The sequence below is a fragment of the Anomalospiza imberbis genome, chromosome 5 (assembly GCF_031753505.1).
Source record: "Anomalospiza imberbis isolate Cuckoo-Finch-1a 21T00152 chromosome 5, ASM3175350v1, whole genome shotgun sequence".
Classification (NCBI taxonomy): Eukaryota; Metazoa; Chordata; class Aves; order Passeriformes; family Viduidae; genus Anomalospiza; species Anomalospiza imberbis.
The window spans coordinates 9,120,135-9,137,887 of NC_089685.1; the positions used below are offsets into that span (position 1 = coordinate 9,120,135).

The 17,753-nt window shown below is 39.6% G+C and overlaps 1 protein-coding gene across 11 annotated transcripts in view; it reads left to right on the top strand.

Annotated features, from left to right (window-relative positions):
* Positions 1-14,818: 14,818 nt before the first annotated feature.
* PCLO (piccolo presynaptic cytomatrix protein) overlaps positions 14,819-17,753 on the top strand; it is a 315,212-nt gene continuing 312,277 nt past the window's right edge. For 6 of the 11 annotated variants that reach the window (XM_068189563.1, XM_068189562.1, XM_068189566.1 and 3 more), the window contains exon 1: positions 14,819-15,268. In XM_068189563.1, the coding sequence (XP_068045664.1) occupies positions 15,027-15,268 (242 nt within the window). In that variant the 5' untranslated portion in view covers positions 14,819-15,026. The remainder of the gene's footprint in view (positions 15,269-17,753) is intronic. The other 5 variants (XM_068189560.1, XM_068189561.1, XM_068189564.1 and 2 more) reach the window with 1 other exon arrangement.

Genomic DNA, 17,753 nt, shown 5'->3' on the forward strand with positions numbered 1-17,753 from the left:
GTAATATGTATTCCAACACTGTAGTGGTCTAAGATAAGCTTCAACCCTGTGATTATGAGATCAGGGAAAATACTACAAATTTTTATAGGAATTTTCACAATATTTAAATGGGTTTTTTAATATATTAATGGATAGCTTACTTGCACATGTCTGCAGTGCAAGTTTTTATTTTCTACAGGTATACATATATATGGGTATATTGAAGCACAGCATAAAGCAGGGTGAGATTTTAAAGGTTTTTCAGCAATAGGATAGCTGTGTCTAAAGGATTATAGACTGGTCATGTGGACAGTTTTGTGTCACAGTAGAAACAGAAGATACCTCATTTGAATCTTATCTCGGGGAATTTCCTTGCAGTACTCCCTGTTTTTCTGTCTAAAGGATCTTCTTAAGACCCATCTAGAACAGGTCATGTCTGTTATGGATGTGCACAAGGGCAGCTGGTAGAAGTAAACAAACAGCTGTCATGCTAATTTTCATTCAACTTAAAACATGACATAGCAAATGCACAAATGAAACACTGAATGAGCCCACCCAAATGTTAAAGTTACAGTAAAGAAAACAAAATCTGAGCTCTTCATACACATTCACAGAATCAGCAAAGTAATCTTAATCTCTAATCCTTGTGTGATGTAATCTGCTTTGGTCTACCGGCAGAAATCATGCTAGGCCAGCTCATTCCAGTTATGCTTTGGGTTTGTTCTTTTCAATTCTACTAACTCAGAATTAAGGGGAAAAAATGAAGTGGGTAAGAAATATTAGACTGTGAATATGAAAAATCTTTACCCCTTTGATACATTTAAGAATTTGCAGAAATCAGCAAGTAATTTGGAGAAGTTATTGTGAAGAAAACAGATTTTGCTACTTGTATAGTCTTTAAATCTTTTTTTAAAAAAATACGACACTGATAAAAAACAGTTGGCACAAATATGTTGCTAACTAAATGAGAAATCCCACCTTGCCCATTCGTTTTCTTGAGGAATGGTGGTTATCAGTGATAAGACCCCAGCTCAGACAGGAAAAGTAATTGTGAACTGGCAGCTGTCCAGAGTGGGTTTGTGTGTGTGAGAGTAGAGCACGTGGCAAATGGGTTTTGGACCAGGACTGGCTATGTTTTTTATCTTTTTTGTTCACTGCTGCCTATAATTTAATTAATTATATTATTGACAGTTTCCTAAATTAAAAAGGACTGTTTGAAAAAATGCATAATGAAGTAAGGTATACGACTGATATATTCCTGCCCTGAAAGTAATGGGTTTCTAAATAAAAATATATCGGATAAGCTAAACCTTATATAAGATGGTTATGTTCTAAAACAGTATGTGAAATTGAATTACTCTCCTGCTATGATGAGTTGGAATCACTGATTTTGCAGTCTGTATTCAGTATTAAGAGCTACACAAAATACTCAGCTGCACCAGGGAGGATATGAAGAGATTAGAGAGACTAATATATCACAGACTAACCTCTTTGCTCTGGACATTCACAGGGACACAGGCAATTCTCATTCTGCTGCTTTCTGGAGCCACTAGATATCAAAACAAACAAAAAGAATTCAAGATTATAAGGAAAGCAGAAGTTCAAGGTAAGCAACACTTTTATTAGTTATAATTTTCCATGTTGAGCTGATTTTCCATACTGAATTGTGAATTTAAGTACCAGCTATAAATTTTTAGAAAAACAAAAAGAACATCACTGGTTGAATAGTTACAAGCAGCAACTAACTCACCTTTTGTTTTATATCTCCTTAGTGGAATTTCTGAATGATAGTACTGTTGATTTAAACATTTTTGAATTGTGATAATAAAGGTACTTCCAGCTAAGTGGTAAAAATTAGAGTATTATTAGGAGATGTTTATTCATTGAAAAATACCAAAAGTCTCTATCAATGCATTAAAATCACATGCTAGAAAACAGATAAGCCACACAATTTTTTATTTTTGTAGAATCATATACTATGTTAAAGGGAAATGTAGTGTTATATAACATAATCTTTTATCATAATTAATTTTTTATAAAATAGGTTAATAGTAGATAAGAAGTTCTAATTCAAAAACATTTGTATGGCTTTCTCCCTTGTCCCAGTGGGAGAGATAATCTAGTTTATTTTCTTAGTATTTTAGAAACACATACGAAACTGCAACAGTTATTCTAAAATTTCTGATTCTTGTGTGGATTACCCTTTTCTGGCTGTGTTCTCCATCAGTGGTATCAGGAGTCCTGTGAGGAGCTTTAGAACATCATGAATACAGCCATTAAACAGTAAAACAGCAACTCCACATTATGGAGAGAGTGGTGTTTCCTAGAGATGCTCACAAACAGTGAAATAATTGTATTTCAAATGTCTACTTCAGGAAGGGAAAAGAGAAAGAAGGAACAATTATCAAAGATTGCAGTAAAATCTGAAGAAAATTAACAACTTCAATGCAACGAATGCAGTCTTAACTGTTGTGTAATGCTCTGTGTAAGCGTACAGAGATAGGAACAATCAAATTAGTCATATTGCTAAATGCTACTCTTTTGCATTGCTAAACTTCATGTATGTAGGAAAAATTGTCCTAAAAATAGTTTCAAGTAAGTTATTTTGATCTTTTTGGTAAGTACTGTGATCCTCATTGCTGGAGATATTTACTAATTCTAGAAATTTCAAGGTCTTAAAAATATCTGATGAAGAGGTACTCCACTTGCCATTTATCATTTTTAAGCAGAAAATGTGAGTCAAAAATACAATTCTGACAAAAAACATTAAAGGCATGAAGCTTTATAAAACATATAATTAATTTATATCTATCTATTTATAACTTATAATTATTTTATATCTACATTTAAGAAAAATTTCTTAAATTTAGATATAAAATAAAAATTTTCAAATAGAGCTCAATAGAAGCCAAGTGACAACAGCAGGAGTTTAAAATTGAGCAGGACTTTGAAACTCTTATTTTAATGTAGCCTGTTTGTGCTGTAAGGGAAATTTAATGCCTATGCCTACAGGGTTTGGTCCAAAAATACTGATTTTTAGCAACAGGGCTTTGATGTTTAATTTTTTTTTTCTTTTTATGAGTATAAATAACTTTTCAAATTGTGTCCTAGGAAATTTAGGGCCAAAATGCAACAAATAAGGCAAGGTGGTGGTCCTCTGGTATTTGTGTGACCCTCATAGTAGCAGAAAAAACATTTCTACCAGCTGAATAATTCAGCACTTCATAGATTTACCAAAGGCAAGTAAGTGAGTCAGGAACTTCTGGTGAGGAGGTAGGAAGGGATTTAACTAGGAAGGGATTTGAAAAATAAAATAAAATTTTAAAATGGAGCTAGTCCTTAGGGAGGAACTGAGTCAAGATTATGGAAAGATAAGAATACAGAAATAGCTATAAGTTCAAACCCAAGACTGTTGGCAGTTGATAAAACTTGGCCTTTTAAGAGCTTTGATTTGTTGCTCTTGAGTTGTTTCTGGAAGGAGATATCTTCAATGAGTGGGAATTTTGGCTGTGTTGTATATTTCCTTAATTTAATTTTATTTTGTGGATTTTTAGGTCCAGGGAGCATAGTTAATAGCAAACATTTCTGTACTAGAATTTGTTTATGAAATTTTGGTTTGTAAATGATATTGAGAGAGAGTTACCTCTATTTAACACAGAGGAAAACATACGAATTTATAGAACTCTTCTTCCATATTTTGCTGCAGGCAAACTCAGAAAGTAAACCAGTGAAAGGCCTAAAAAGCATCTAGATCATGCTTTACAAAGACGAATCTTAGATTTCAAAGTCATTTTTTGGGTCAACAGAAAGGATATGAAGGAGAAAAGAGAACATCCATTTATTTAGCATAGCACTGTAGATGCATATTTCCTCTTTATTTTTGCATAAATCCATTCTTTTAATGATAAAATGTTGTTTTTTTTTGTTTTTTTTTTTTTTTTTCTCTATAGTCATGAGAGTATCAAAGACACTGTGGTAATGGGCAAAGTTGAGAACTCAGTTAGGTCATACCTCACCGCTCCCATCAGAACCCGTGGGGAGTGCTCAGCTGCTCTTTGATTCTCTTTGCGTGCCTTCTGAGTTAGAGCTGGTTATTTTTACTTTTATTTTTGTAAATGTAGTACAGGTGTTAAGGGAATTGTAGATACACAAAATTATGACTTAAAGATACTCCAGGGCAGGGGAAGAGGAAAGATGAGATGAAAGGAGGAAGAGGATCTATGTGGGAGGGAATATTTGCTTGTTTTAGCTGAAATTGTAGATTCATCTGTCTTCGTATCCTCAGAATTTCTTTGTGTGAGTTAGTCCAAAGGACTTCAGGAACTGCTAAGAAACTTCATTAAATCTGCTACAACTCTGAGTATCTCTGTGCTATATGTATGAACTCTGTTAAAGTGGAAATTCTCTTTCAGCTGGTGAGAGTTAATCTACAATGTTAAAATCAATGGATGCAGTCAAAAAAAAATAACCAAGCCCAAATGGGTGAGGTTTATTTTAATTTGAATGAGTTTATAACAGTAATCTAAAATTCTTTATGAGTTATTTTTTCAGCTAGTAACTACACTTTATTTAACAGTAAAACTGGTAAAAGAAATGGTTTGGGTATTTGCATTCATAGTGTACTTGCTGCTGTTCTACAATCTCTGAAGGGACAGTATTTTGTTGGTTGTGCTGCTTTGGGAAACCCTGTAGCTGAATTAAATCACAGGCATGTTTGTAACTTTGGTTCTATATTATTGCAAACCAGCAAGTTTTTTAGCAGTATTCTATTGAATTAGAAAAGTAGTGGAGTCTCTACCCTTAGATGTATTCAAAAGCTGTCTGTACATGCTCCTGGGAAATCATCTATATGTGATCCTGCATGAGCAGGGGACTTGAATGGGATTGTCAACTTCTCTTCCTTCCAACCTCAGCCAGTCTGCCATTCTGTGAATATGAAAACATTCCACCAAATCTGTAAAAATATACTTCTTCAGGCCTACGAAAGACTCAATCATTTTTCAGAAATAGCATTTGAAAGAGTTCTCATACTCCTCTTCCTCTATACCTCAAGCTGTTACAGACTTTTCCTTGATGCTAAGAAACTGTTCTTGATCTTAACTGCCGGTGTTATTTGCACTGGATTTGTCAGCCAGGGGGCTTGTACTGTGAAGGAAGAGAGCACTTAGGAAAGGCTTATAAACTTTACTTTTCCAGTATACACTAAAACTGAGATTCAGATGAAGACATGGGGACATCTAAATTTCAAGAGAACTGGCTCTGTGGCTTCCCACAAAACTGTCTAACTTTATGAGGTACGCACTGCTCCCTTAAGTTATGTGCCCACAGATAGGTATGTAATGCCATTTAATGTGCCTTATGGTAGGGCTGGCAGATATGACTGAGAATTTATAAAATAAATTACAGATATTATAAAAGATCTCTTCCTCTCTGCACTGGCAGCTGGAGTCTTAATTAGCATATAACATGTTTATGCAATAGCATTCCATGTGTTATTCACCTGATTCTCCCTTAATAGTTTATGGACTGGCTCTCATCCAACTGCAATGGGAGTCTGAACACTCAGCACACGTGTAGAGTTTGTTTGTGGGTACTTAAATGTAGGCATCCTTTTAACTTGGTTAAATCCTGCTCTAGAATCCAATTGCTTAGTGTGAATATGATGGTAAGGTCTCTGAAAATCTGAATGCTTGTTTAGAGAGTGCAAAAGCTGTTAAGGGCACTGGATCTCGGGACCCAGGGGAGTTTTCCTGCCATGCCACTTGAGATAACACCACTGTGGTTCCCTGTTTGCAGTCCACCCAGGAGCAAGGCCAACCATATGTCATCAGTACACAAGCATATGTACAGTCAATAGTTCCTTGAGTAAAGACACAGCGAGCAGATGAAGTTAGGAACTGCAAATCACAAGGAATCATAAGATAACTTTTTGCACGTTATGACTAGAGCATGTGAGTTTTTAAATTCTTAAAACCATAAATTACCACTGTTAGAGTAAGATGTGCCATTGTTCCCATATAATAGATAAAAAAGCCTCCTACACAGTGGTATACAGTTAATCACTAGAAATGATTATCTTCTAGTGGCTACCTACAGGTATAAAAAAACTCTCTTTAACAACAGGAAGTCTTGGTTTCTGAAGCTGTGGCTCATCTTTTAGGTTTAACAACTTGTTGAGGGAAAAGAGACTGCTATATTGCCTGATGATACAAGTCACTGCAATGTGCCTAATTATTTAAAGAAAGTTGTGTTAAGAAAATGGTATTGTAAGAGTTAGGAAAGTGTACTGAATATAGTAAATTTGGGGGTGTTGGACTTTACTGAGTTTCATTGCTGTTTATTTCATTTTAGTAAAACTTTGGCATATAGGCAACAAATTATAAAAATATTTTTGTTTGCAAAGGCATTAGATGTTTAATTAGAGGAACTCTGTTTCTAGAGTTGAGATTGCACCATGTGGAACTGTACTGTTGCAGAAGTTGTAATAGGCTAATAAAAGTTGTGCATGGCAGTGATAAGTATTGCATAATCAATGGTAATTTAAATTTTCAGGTACTGGATACTATGAAGGATGTCCTGTGTGGTATGAGACCTATGACAAATGAGAGAAAGATATTATGCATTCCTGGGTGCTCATTCCACATGGGCACCAATGACACTGCCAGGGAAGACCCTGAGGCAAGCAAGAGTAACTAAAAGGCTCTGGGGGCAATGGTGAACAGCATGGGAATCCAGGTTTTATTCTCAACCCTCCTGGTAAAGAGGAAAAGCTTGGGTAGGAGTAGATGTGCATTTCATGAGACCCAGGTATGCCTGAGTTTTAGTGGGGTCCCTCGTGTGCCTGCTGCACTGAGATGAATGGAAAGAATGTCTTTAAGAAAGACAAAGGAAGAGAGAAAGGGAATTGCTGATAATGTAAAGAGCAGCTCTTCTGAGGTATGGGCAACAGCGTAGTTGAGAGCTCGCATGTCAGGGTCAGAGAAGAGGCCAGTAAACATGACATTGTGGCAAGAGCATGTTATAGACTCTCTGAATGTCAATGAAGAAGTAGACAGCCTTCCTTAAACAGTTGACTAAAATCTTTGTATTACAGACTTTGTTTCTCATCGGATATTTAAGCCTCTCTGACACTTGCCAAAAGGGCAGCACAGCAGGATACATCCCCAGAAAATTTTGGAGGTTATCATGTACAACTTCATAATGCAAATGTTTTGTGTGACAAGCAGAGGTGATGTTTTCCTGAACATTCATGGCCCCTGAAAGGCTTGTTGAGGATGTGACAGTCAATGACAGGCAGGCTTGGTCAGTGAAAATGAAATTGCAGAGCTCAAGATCCTGAAGGGATTCCTGAGGAAGGCAAGAAACAAAACCTAGACACTGAATTTCAAGCATGTAGATTTCAACTTAGTCAGAGAACTGAGAAGTAAAATCTGGTGGGAAGCAGTATTGAAGGGCAAAGGAGCTCATGAAAGTTAGTAGATCTTTAAGATCCGTCTCCTTGAAACAAAGCAATGATCCATCCTAGTATTCACAAAAATTAGTATATATATCAGGAGTCTGTCTTGGTTAAACAAGGACCTGGCTGGGGTCCAGTGCAAAAAGAACATTTAGAGGAGTAAAACAGGCTAAGGAGGAATTTAGAAACATTGCTTGGGTAGGTACAGATGGTGTTAGGTAGGTCAAACAGTGGAAAATGATAGAGTCAGTGATCTGAGTAATCTCAATATATACAGATCCACAGGACTATAAGGGATGCATCTGTGAGTACTCAGAGATTTGTCCAATGTCATATGAGGTAAGTCTTAGGTGTCCTTGAAAGGTTGTGGAGACTGGGGGAGTTCTCTGATGACTGGGGAAAGGAAAATGCTACAACCATCTTCAGAATGAACCAAAAACGATACTAATAAACAAAGGGCAAGTCAACCTCACCTTCGCTCCTGGAAAAATCATGGAGTGAGTCCTGTAAGCCATTTCTAGACAAATGAAGAGGAAGGTGGTTAATGAAAATATCTAATACAGATGTACATGTAAGTCATGCTTTGGCCAATTGGATTGCCCCTATCCTGTTTAATAAGTTTATCAATAATCTGGAGGAGAAGGATCCTCAAGTTTGCTCATGATTCCAAACTGGCAGATGAAGTCAATGTGCTCTGTGGTAGTGCTGGCATCCAAGGAGTTGTAGCAGACTGGAGGAATGGGCAGACATGAACCCATTGAAATTCAGGAGGGATTTGTGCAAAGACCTTCACTTTAGATGGTCAACAGTATATTGGGCTGTATTGTAGCCAAGGAATTGAGGGAACTGATTATTCCTTTGTACTCAGCATTTGTAATATTGCAACTGAAGTGTGGCAGCCAGGTTTGGGTTCCTCTGCATAAGAAAGAGATTGACAAACTGGAATAAGTCCAATGAAGGGTTGCCCAGACTATTAGGAAATTGGAGTAACTGTCCTCTGAGTAGTGGCTAAGAGATTTGACTGAATTTGACTGAAAGTTGTGCTGAACAACCTAATATATGCTGGCCTTGTTTTGAGAAAATGGTTGGTCCGGGTAACTTCCAAAGGTTACTTCTTACCCATTCTAAAATTGGTTTTGGACTAGAATGAAAATCAAGGCCTTTGAGATATATAACTGGTTCGGTGCCATTATGAGCAAGGAGTTATTTCTAATGCGAGAGTATAAAACCTCTAAGTACATATCTGAAGAGAAGGGTAAACTTTCTTAGACCTGAATAGATATTCTTTCTGGGATAAAGACTGTTGTTTTTTTACCTGAAAGGAGCAGTATTCAGAGCCCATTCTAAGGACTATAGAACAAAGATTTTTTTTTTTTTTTTTACTTTTTTCTCTTTAATTCCATCACAGAGATAGTTGGTAGCTCATGGCAGAAAACCTAGTTAGTGTATTTAATGTGGTCTGCAGCAAGTATATTTAATGTGGTCTGCAGCATGTCACTCAATACATGGTAAACAATTGGCAGAACCCACTGGAACTGTGTGTTCTGCATTCTTGTTATCATTCTACTTGTCAGCTCCTACAGAAGGACACAGGTGCTTAACTTTAATCTCTTATCCTTGAAAATGGTAACCTTGGCCAATATTTCGGGGTTTTAGTTAAAATCAATGTAATATAAAAGAGTTACATTTGATAGCCCTAATAAATATTAATATCCACTCTACTCCTTACCACCCCCCCTTTCCCCCCAACCCCCTGGATTCATTTAGAATGAAAAATTATATAACATTATGTTTTAAATTAACCTGATCTCTGTGGCATAGGCAGGACCTGAACATATAATCTAAATATGTACTTCACTAGCAAGGCTTTCTTCTGTTCAGGCTATGAAGTTTTTCCTACTGTGTTCTCAGCATGAAAGAGATAACTGCTAGGGGAATTAGAACTTTCAACACTCTTATGTTACCAGCTAAAATCCTAAGAGAAAGACCCTGAGGGTCTCACTGTTATGCTCACTGGTACAAACCCAATTCTTTATTTTAATGTGATTTATCAGAACTTGATGCTAATGACAGCTCAAATCTTTCCCTAGGTCCTTCCTTGGGTTTGCTCTTGAATTGTAATAATTACACATATGACTCTTTCACCATATAAGGAAATAAAAATTGACCTCTTTGTGGTGGTATCTGTACCACTTAGTTGGACTCAGGTGAATTAACTCATATTAAAGAAAGCAACAGGAGAACAACAGGACAGAACAACAATATTGCTGTTGCATGTTGTTTAGGACACAGACTTTGAGATTAGCAGCTATTTTTTCCCATTCTCCACTTTAAGATGCAAATCACTATTTGTGTAGTAAAAATACTGATTGCAAATTATGTTTAACATTGTGACTAATCTATACTATGCTCATATTGTGAGCATATTAGCATTTCTGTGCTGTACTCAGGTGCCAGACAATTTTTTGTTGAAGTAAGAAAATGTGGTTGTGAGATTGCTGGGAAAACTTAGCCAGGTGTCCATGCACTGGCTATTCAGTAGGGTGAAGTGCATGTACTAATCCTGTTTTACTTAGACTGATGATAATGAGGCAAAATATCTGCAGAGGCTTCTCTGAAGTGATTAATTTAATCTTAAAAAAGATGCTATAACAGTAATGCTATTATATCAGAGTGTGCGTTATCCCAAAACCCCAACTCTCAGGTACTCTGGAGTACTGCAAATAATTCTGCCCAGGATGTTTTATAATACCTGAGAGGTTTTATGCTGTATTCAGTTTTGGGTTAGGTGGGTTGTTTTCCCTTAAACAGGTGAGTTTTGAAGGAGTTTTGAAACAGGGTAGATCACTATTCCACTAGTTTCTCAACCTGCATTTAATGGAATAGAGAATTCTATGCAGAAAGAGAAGACTTATATATATTTGAATGGAAGAGCAAAAACACACAATGCTTTGCATGGTACCTTGTTATCATCATTTACTGGTTGTTTTGGTGACTAGTAACTGAGGTGAGACTGGAGAATAGTCACGATCTTCAAGAACATTTGCTGTGCAGTGTTTAGCCAAACTTAGGTTGGTATGTCGATGAGTGCAGTTTTGACACAGAATTAGAACTTGTGAGACAAGCCTTGCTGGTGGCAGCCCTTATTACAAGGCAATGCTCATTCTGTGTAGCAGATGGACTTAACTGCTGGATGCAACTTAGCCATCTCTTTTAAACTTCACAGTCCCTGTATCTCTGAAATGAGGCAGATAAATGTGATAGGGGCACTGCAACATTTAGCTAAGTATTTGTCCAAGTTAAAATAAGAAATTATTAATGTGTAAAGGTTTATAAATATGTTTATGCAAATTCTAGCTTCTCTTCTAGGTCCCTCTATCTTATTTTGTGGTACTGATCAGTACAACCTCTGGTAATTGCTAACAATTAACACAACTCTACCCTCTTCACTTTTGTCTGGGCACAGTGCCAGGCATATTATTAAGATATAAAAGTTTCTCTCATTTTGCTAGTTCATGCCAAGGTGTTACTGACCTCTTCCTTTGTTCTGATGATCTTAGCATTACCTCTCCAACATCTATGCACTAAATGGCTTTTTCTCTGCTCTAATATGTAAAGAGCACATCTATACTAAGTAGCCTGGTGATGAAAAAATTGGATGTCTTCAATGTTGTTAATCAGTAAATTAACTCCTAGCACTCATTTTAGTGCTCTTAACTGAGATTACCTTGCCCCAGATTGGATTCAGCACCAGCAAAGGATGAACTAGTGTCCTTGTGCTGCTTCTGCATACTCAGCTCTACCTTGGGCTGATTCCTTTGGAGATTTTATGCATCTAGTTTGCATACCAAACTGGTCAGGCCCTGTTGAAAGAACTGCATTACTATTAAAGCACAGTGTTTAGTCTGAATGAAGCTACATCACTTCAAATATATGGTGCCTTTGTTTTGCAGGGATAAAGATGCCATGTGTGGTTTCGATGTAAAATATAAAAATGTTTGTGATTGTACTGGTCTATTTGGGATTCAAACAGATACAATTAAGATTCTACAAAAACTGTGAACAGGTCCTCAAAGTGTAGTTTGATTTGCTGCTCTTCATGATTATCCTTTTCATATTACCTAGTATCAAAGAAAAGGTAACTTGCTTCTGTATCTCTGCATCTAAATTTGCAGAAAGAACTCTAATTTTTATGCACTTTAAAAAAAGACTGTTTTATCTCTGAAAAGGTTTTAATCATATTTTTCTGTGCTAGAGATTAAGCAATTTTTATAAGGGTTTTTATACTGGCACCAATGAGCTGTTTCTTGCAAGTTAGATATTACAATTTTTGAGAAATGGGCTGATTAATCTGATAACTTTTCTTTCCTTGCTACAACAGAATCTTGAGACTCATTAGTTTGTGAGCTTCATTAGTAACACCAAAATGAGAGAGTTCTTGTCACTTTTGGACAGAACATAAAGTACATAGGGAGAAAGATGTGGAAATGATAGGATGTAGGGAAAACAGGAATGCAGTAGGACTTCTGGAACAGATAAGTATTGATTTCATGCTCTTTCCTAAGGAAAGGTAAATGTCACAGAACTGTGGAAAGAGACTGTTTCCACAAAAATCCCTAAGATATTTGAAATTATAATTTTTAAGGTGAAATCCTTGGCTCCACTGAAGCCAACAATGAACTTCCCACTGAAAGTCATTTCTCATCCTTTGCCTCTTTTTGAGCTCATCTTGCTTCCTTAGACCTTAATGTCTCTTCCTCCTATTTTCTATCTCAGGACATAGAAACAGTGTATATAGTTTTAAACAATAAGCATCAGCAGAACTCTTTTTTCCCCACTTTTAATTGTTTTATTGAGTGAATTTATTTATTCAAAGCCACTAGTTATTCTGACTCAGACCAAGAAGTTGTCCTATGTTTAAAGTCAGATGGCATATGTATTTTAAACATAAGACAACTTCTCAGTCTGAGTCAGAAGGACTAGTCACTTATTTGGCTTCGAATAAATAAACTCACTCAATAAAACAATCCAAAGTGGGCAAACAAGAGTTCTGCTGATGTTCCCAAACTTTCATTTGGGAACATTCTAAAATTTCAGACTACCCAACTGAAGGACAGAAATACCACCGTCCATAAAATACTCAATATTTAAGAGAATTATGAATGTTCACATTAGCAAGTATCAGAAAACCAAATATTTTCACTGATAAAACCTCTCTTTCCCCATCTTTTTATTTTGTACTTGTTATCTTACATGCAGCAGCACTTTGCACACCTATTCATAATTACATAAATGATGTTCACTTATGCAAAATGATGTCGGGATGTGTATTTGTTTCATTCTAACCCCCTTAACTGAACTTTGTCTTTCCTTCACATGTCCACCTTCCTTCAGGTGTGACTGCATTGTGTGCAGCCTCTTGCATAGGCCTTTCTAATATCTTTACCTAGGACATCATGTGAAGAGGCAGCCACTACACTCATGTCATGCTACTCCACTAAGACAGTTTTCCCTCTGTGCTTTATCATATTCTCTGCTGAGCTGTTCTCTTGATGTGTTACGTGTAGCCATTCAGGAGAAAAGTAGGAAGCCCCCAGCTGCTACTAGTTTCATCACTTACTGTGAACCAGCACTGGAAAAATGACCTCTGATTGCTACACTACAAGAACACTACAAATATTTGTACAGCATCCCTATGTAGGTCATTTTGGGAGATCATCTGCATACAGCTGTATCTGAAGCAACTTACTAATGAAGCTAAAGAAGAAGACCAGCAAAAGTACCAAATGCTAGCACATCTTACTTGCTAAAACAAATTATATTTGTGCAGATCTAGTTGCTTAACAAACACACTTGAATATGCAAAATGTGGCCACTATTTAGTAAGATCTCTAGAAAGGATTTGGTGAAAACTTGGCTCTGATCAATGAAGCAGGAAAACTAGTGGCAAAGACATAGAAAGGCCAAGGCACTTAGTGGCTTTTATAGATTGGGTTTATCCTGTAGTCTCCTAGGTCTCTGAAGGAAGGCATGAGCTGTAGTAGAGAGTACTTAAACCAGTTGGATATGCAGAAGCTTACAGCACTAAATGGGATGGATCAACGCGATGGGGGAGTTGATGCTACTGCAAAGTCAGTCATCTTCAGAAAGTCATTGGGAAAGGTTCCTAACGACCGGAAAAAAAAAGCAAGCACTGTATCCATCTTCAAAAAGGAGATCCACAAGAGAACTACCAGGCCGTTCAACAAATGTGGCCAGCACCCTTCCTGGGAAAGTTACAGAGCAAGTCCTCTTAGAAGCCATGTCCAAGCAGCCAAAAGACAGGAAGGTTATTAAAAATAGATAGCATGTGTTTAACCCCAGGCAAATCACTCCATTAGGCTTTCAGTATGAGCAGCTATAACATCCTTATAGCCAAATTAGGGAGACCTGTACAGTGGATAAAAAATAGACTGAACTATTTGGCTCAAACCAGCTGTGGTTATTTGCATCACGTCCAACTGCTGGCATGCTACTATTTGCATGTTTCATACTAATGGTATGCAATGTCTCTGCCACTGATATGAGCAAGGCATGGAATACACCCTCTGCAAACCTCAGCTGGGAGAACAGTAGATACACTAAAGAGCAGGGCCACTCTGCTCCATCCAGGTGGGAAAATGAGCTGGCAGGAACGTCTTGAAGCTGAAGGATGGCAAGTAGAGAGTTCTGTATCTGGGAAGGAGTAACTCTGTGCACCAGGTTAGGTTGTCACAAAAGCAGCTTTGCAGCAAACATCCAGGTGAAAAGCATTCCAGCAGTATGTGGCTGTGATGAAGAATGGCTGAGGCAGACTGACCTCTGCTACCTCAAGTGTGGCCAGAAGGTTGGAGAAGGTTATTCTTCTCAATATGTTCAGAGAAACTTCATTGGGAGTACAGTGTCCAGTTTGGGACTGATCGGTCCTGGAATAATACTGATATGGTGGAGACAGTCATCACAATGGTAGTCTGGTACTGAAACACAGATCGAGAGAAGCCGTAAAATCTCTATCCACAGGAACATTCAAAATTCTGCTCTTGAGAGCACGGAGCAATACAACCTCATTGACTCTACTCTGAAGGGGTTGCTTGGGTGGGCGGTGTCCTCCAGACGCGTTTTCCAGTCCCTCTTTTGCTTCGGGCGTACGAGGCTTCTTCAAGCTCTAACAGCTTGCGAGCACATCCTTGGCCGCAGAGGGAAGGAGAGCAGGAGGCAGCACCCGCAGGGATGGCGGCGGGTCCCCGTTCGGTCCCTTACGATGCGGCGGGTGCGAGGAGCGGGGGCGACGGTGCCTTTAAAGGCCGGGGCGCGGGGCGGGCAGGAGCGCGGGGGGGAGCCGCCCGCCCGGAGCATGCGCTGCGCGGGGCGGCGGAGCGCGGCGGGCGGCACCGCCGCACTCCCCCGGCAGCCGCGGCGGCAGCCAGCGAGCCCCAGCCCGGCCCCGGCGCTGCCGCCGCGCGGGGCCGTGGTGGCGGCCGCGGAGCCCTGATTGCCCGCGGGGGAGCGGGGCTGCGAGCCGCCCCCCAGCCCGGTCTGCGCCCGACGGGAGAGGCGGCGAGCCGCGGCGGCCATGGGCAACGAGGCGAGCCTGGAAGGAGGCGAAGGGCTGGGCGCCTTCCCCGAAGGGGCGGCGGCAGCCGGGGATGGCGGCGGCTCCGCAGCCCCCTTGCAGAGCCTGGTCCCGGCCGGGGTGGAGGCGGACCTGAGCCAGCTGAGCGAGGAGGAGAGGAGGCAGATCGCCGCTGTCATGTCAAGGGCGCAGGGGCTGCCCAGAGGGAACCTCGCCGGCGCGGAGCCGCCTCCCATGCAAAGGCATGCACGGAAAATCTCCCTTCTCCCGCTCCTCCCTTCCCCCTTCTCCGTCTCCTCGCGGTGGGGCGGGGGGCGAGTCGCAATACGATCTGGGCCCGCTGCACCCGGAGCCGGCGTTCCATTTTGCTGGCAGAGGGAGGGAAGGGTGGCCGCACGGGCGCGGGCACCAGGACGGAGCCTGCACCCTCTGGCTTTCCCCACTACAGCGGTCTCTGATAATAACGGCGGTCCCCGGTTCCTGGGGCTGCGCCCTCCTTTCCTGCCTTGCATTGATCTGGAGCACGGGCAGTTTCTGTGTCGGGGCGGGGAGAGATGTGCAGACACCGTTCTGGTTTTCTGTGTGCGGGTGTGTGTGCTTTACGGGGCTGGATGCCCCACCGCTCTGGTAGGAGCCAGGGAAGCTCTCCCCGGGGCGGATGGCTTCCGCAAGCATCTGGAGAGAGAATCTTGTTGAATCTTCCAAAGCTTTTGGGCATAATACATTTGCTGGCCGTTACTCTGCTGATTCTGAACCTCTACAACTATCATTTGGCTTCATTAAATAGTCATGGATTGAGGAGGTCTGTTTCAGCCTATTTTTTCACCCTTCTTTTTCTTCTTTTTTTTTTTTTTTTTTTTTTTTTTTTTTTTTTTTTTTTCTTTTTTTCCTTTATTAGTTGGAAGGAGAGAGGCTACATAGATTAAATTGCTTGCCACGGTATTCAGTGTTCTGGAGAATCATGACTTTACCTCATTGTGCTTTTGCGAAGGCTGGGGTAATTTCCTTCCCCATTCTTTGCCTGCCCCTCGGAGAATTCACAGCCCGGTGTGCAACAAGCCCGCTCCCCGCCCGGCTCCTCGGGGCTGCCGCTGTCCGTGGTTCTGAACCACCGGCCCTGCCCTGCCCCGTGTCGCTGTCCGCCGTCTGAGCCACCTGCTCTGCCCGGCCCCGTGTCGCTGTCCTCGGTCCTGAACCCCCTCCTGGCCCGGCCCGTCGTCCGAGGCCGGCGCCTCTGTTGCTCTCCGACTCCGGGGCTGGGTGTGTTGTTTGTCTTGAAAGGAGCCTCCTCGACTGTTTCACGGTGCATTGACCTCACCCCACATACATGCATATTCAGTTTATATAATATCAGGTTTATATAAGTGAATTCTAGAAGAGAGACAAGGAAGATGGGAATAAATTAATTCTTGGGCAATATTGGAGTCACTGGGATTATACTTGAGATGATGGTCTGCATTTTTTAAAACTGGAAGTTAAATCTTCCTATTTCATGTCTTGCTTAATTATTGATCAGGCATTAGCACTGTGTGTAAAATAAAAATTTCCATTAAATTCAGGTCTCTGCACAGCTTCTGTTGTTAATGAGGGATATTAATGAGAAAAAGAAATATTATTTAGTTCCATGAAACTAAGCTCAAAATTCCCTATTATATAACCATCTATGAACAAGGACACAAGTACTTTGAAACTTGCTTTTTACTGAAACAGTAGTATAAAAAATAAAGCTAAATGCCCTTGTAAGTCTTTAGAGTAGGCTGAACTCATTGCAATGTGTATATCTCTGCATTTTTAAATGGCTGCTTTCCTACAAACATATTTATATCAGAAGCTACTTTGATCTTGTTAGCATACCATATTTCCACCCTCTATTTGAAGTAAAGGGATTCTAAATTTGTGGATTACAGCCTTTTACCTTGCGTCAGAATGTCAGCTTTGACTATTATAGCAGTTCCCATCATAGTATCTTCATGCCTGTCCCACTGTAATGAAGTTACTACTTGTCTTGTCTCTTGGTTTGTGGCTTTATTTGCTCCTCTTGCTCCTTGCTTTCTTTGCTGTTGAGAGCTACCAAGAATGTTTGCAGTAATTATCAAGAATCTGATCCAAACAAAACCCTTGGAGTAAGACTGTTCTAAAGATTACAGATCACCCTCTTCCAGACTAAAACTGGAACTAGTTTTTTTTTTTTCATTCTTTTTTCTTTCTAGTCCAAGTGTTAGGCGACAGAGTGTGATCAAAAGAGGAATTCTGGCTTTCAGTCCCTATAGACTTGCATTTTGGCATTGTCCTTATTGTAGTGTCTGTTAGTTTTTAACACATTAAATGGATTTTTCTTTTGTGATTTCCATTATAACATTAAAGTCTAATAATTATTTTCTATTCTAAATGCTCTCATTCCTGCTCTCAAAATAACCCTAAAGTGTACAAGTTCCTTATGACTGCTGGTGTCCTGAAGTAACATTTTTTGCAAATACAGACTTTTTCATAATAAGTAATATATGTGCCATGTAACATAGTTGCACCTTTACCACCTTAAAATGAACACTTTACATTCTAGAACTTCTGTAGGCTTTGAGCTTTTAAGTCTTGTGAATTTTAATATAAGCATTTAGATCTAGAGCACCTAAAGTGAACGGTCTAATTAATATATCCCTACTAATTTTTTAAAAAAACATTTTTAATATAAGTTTCATTCTCAAGGTTCCAGTGAGATGTTTAGGATCT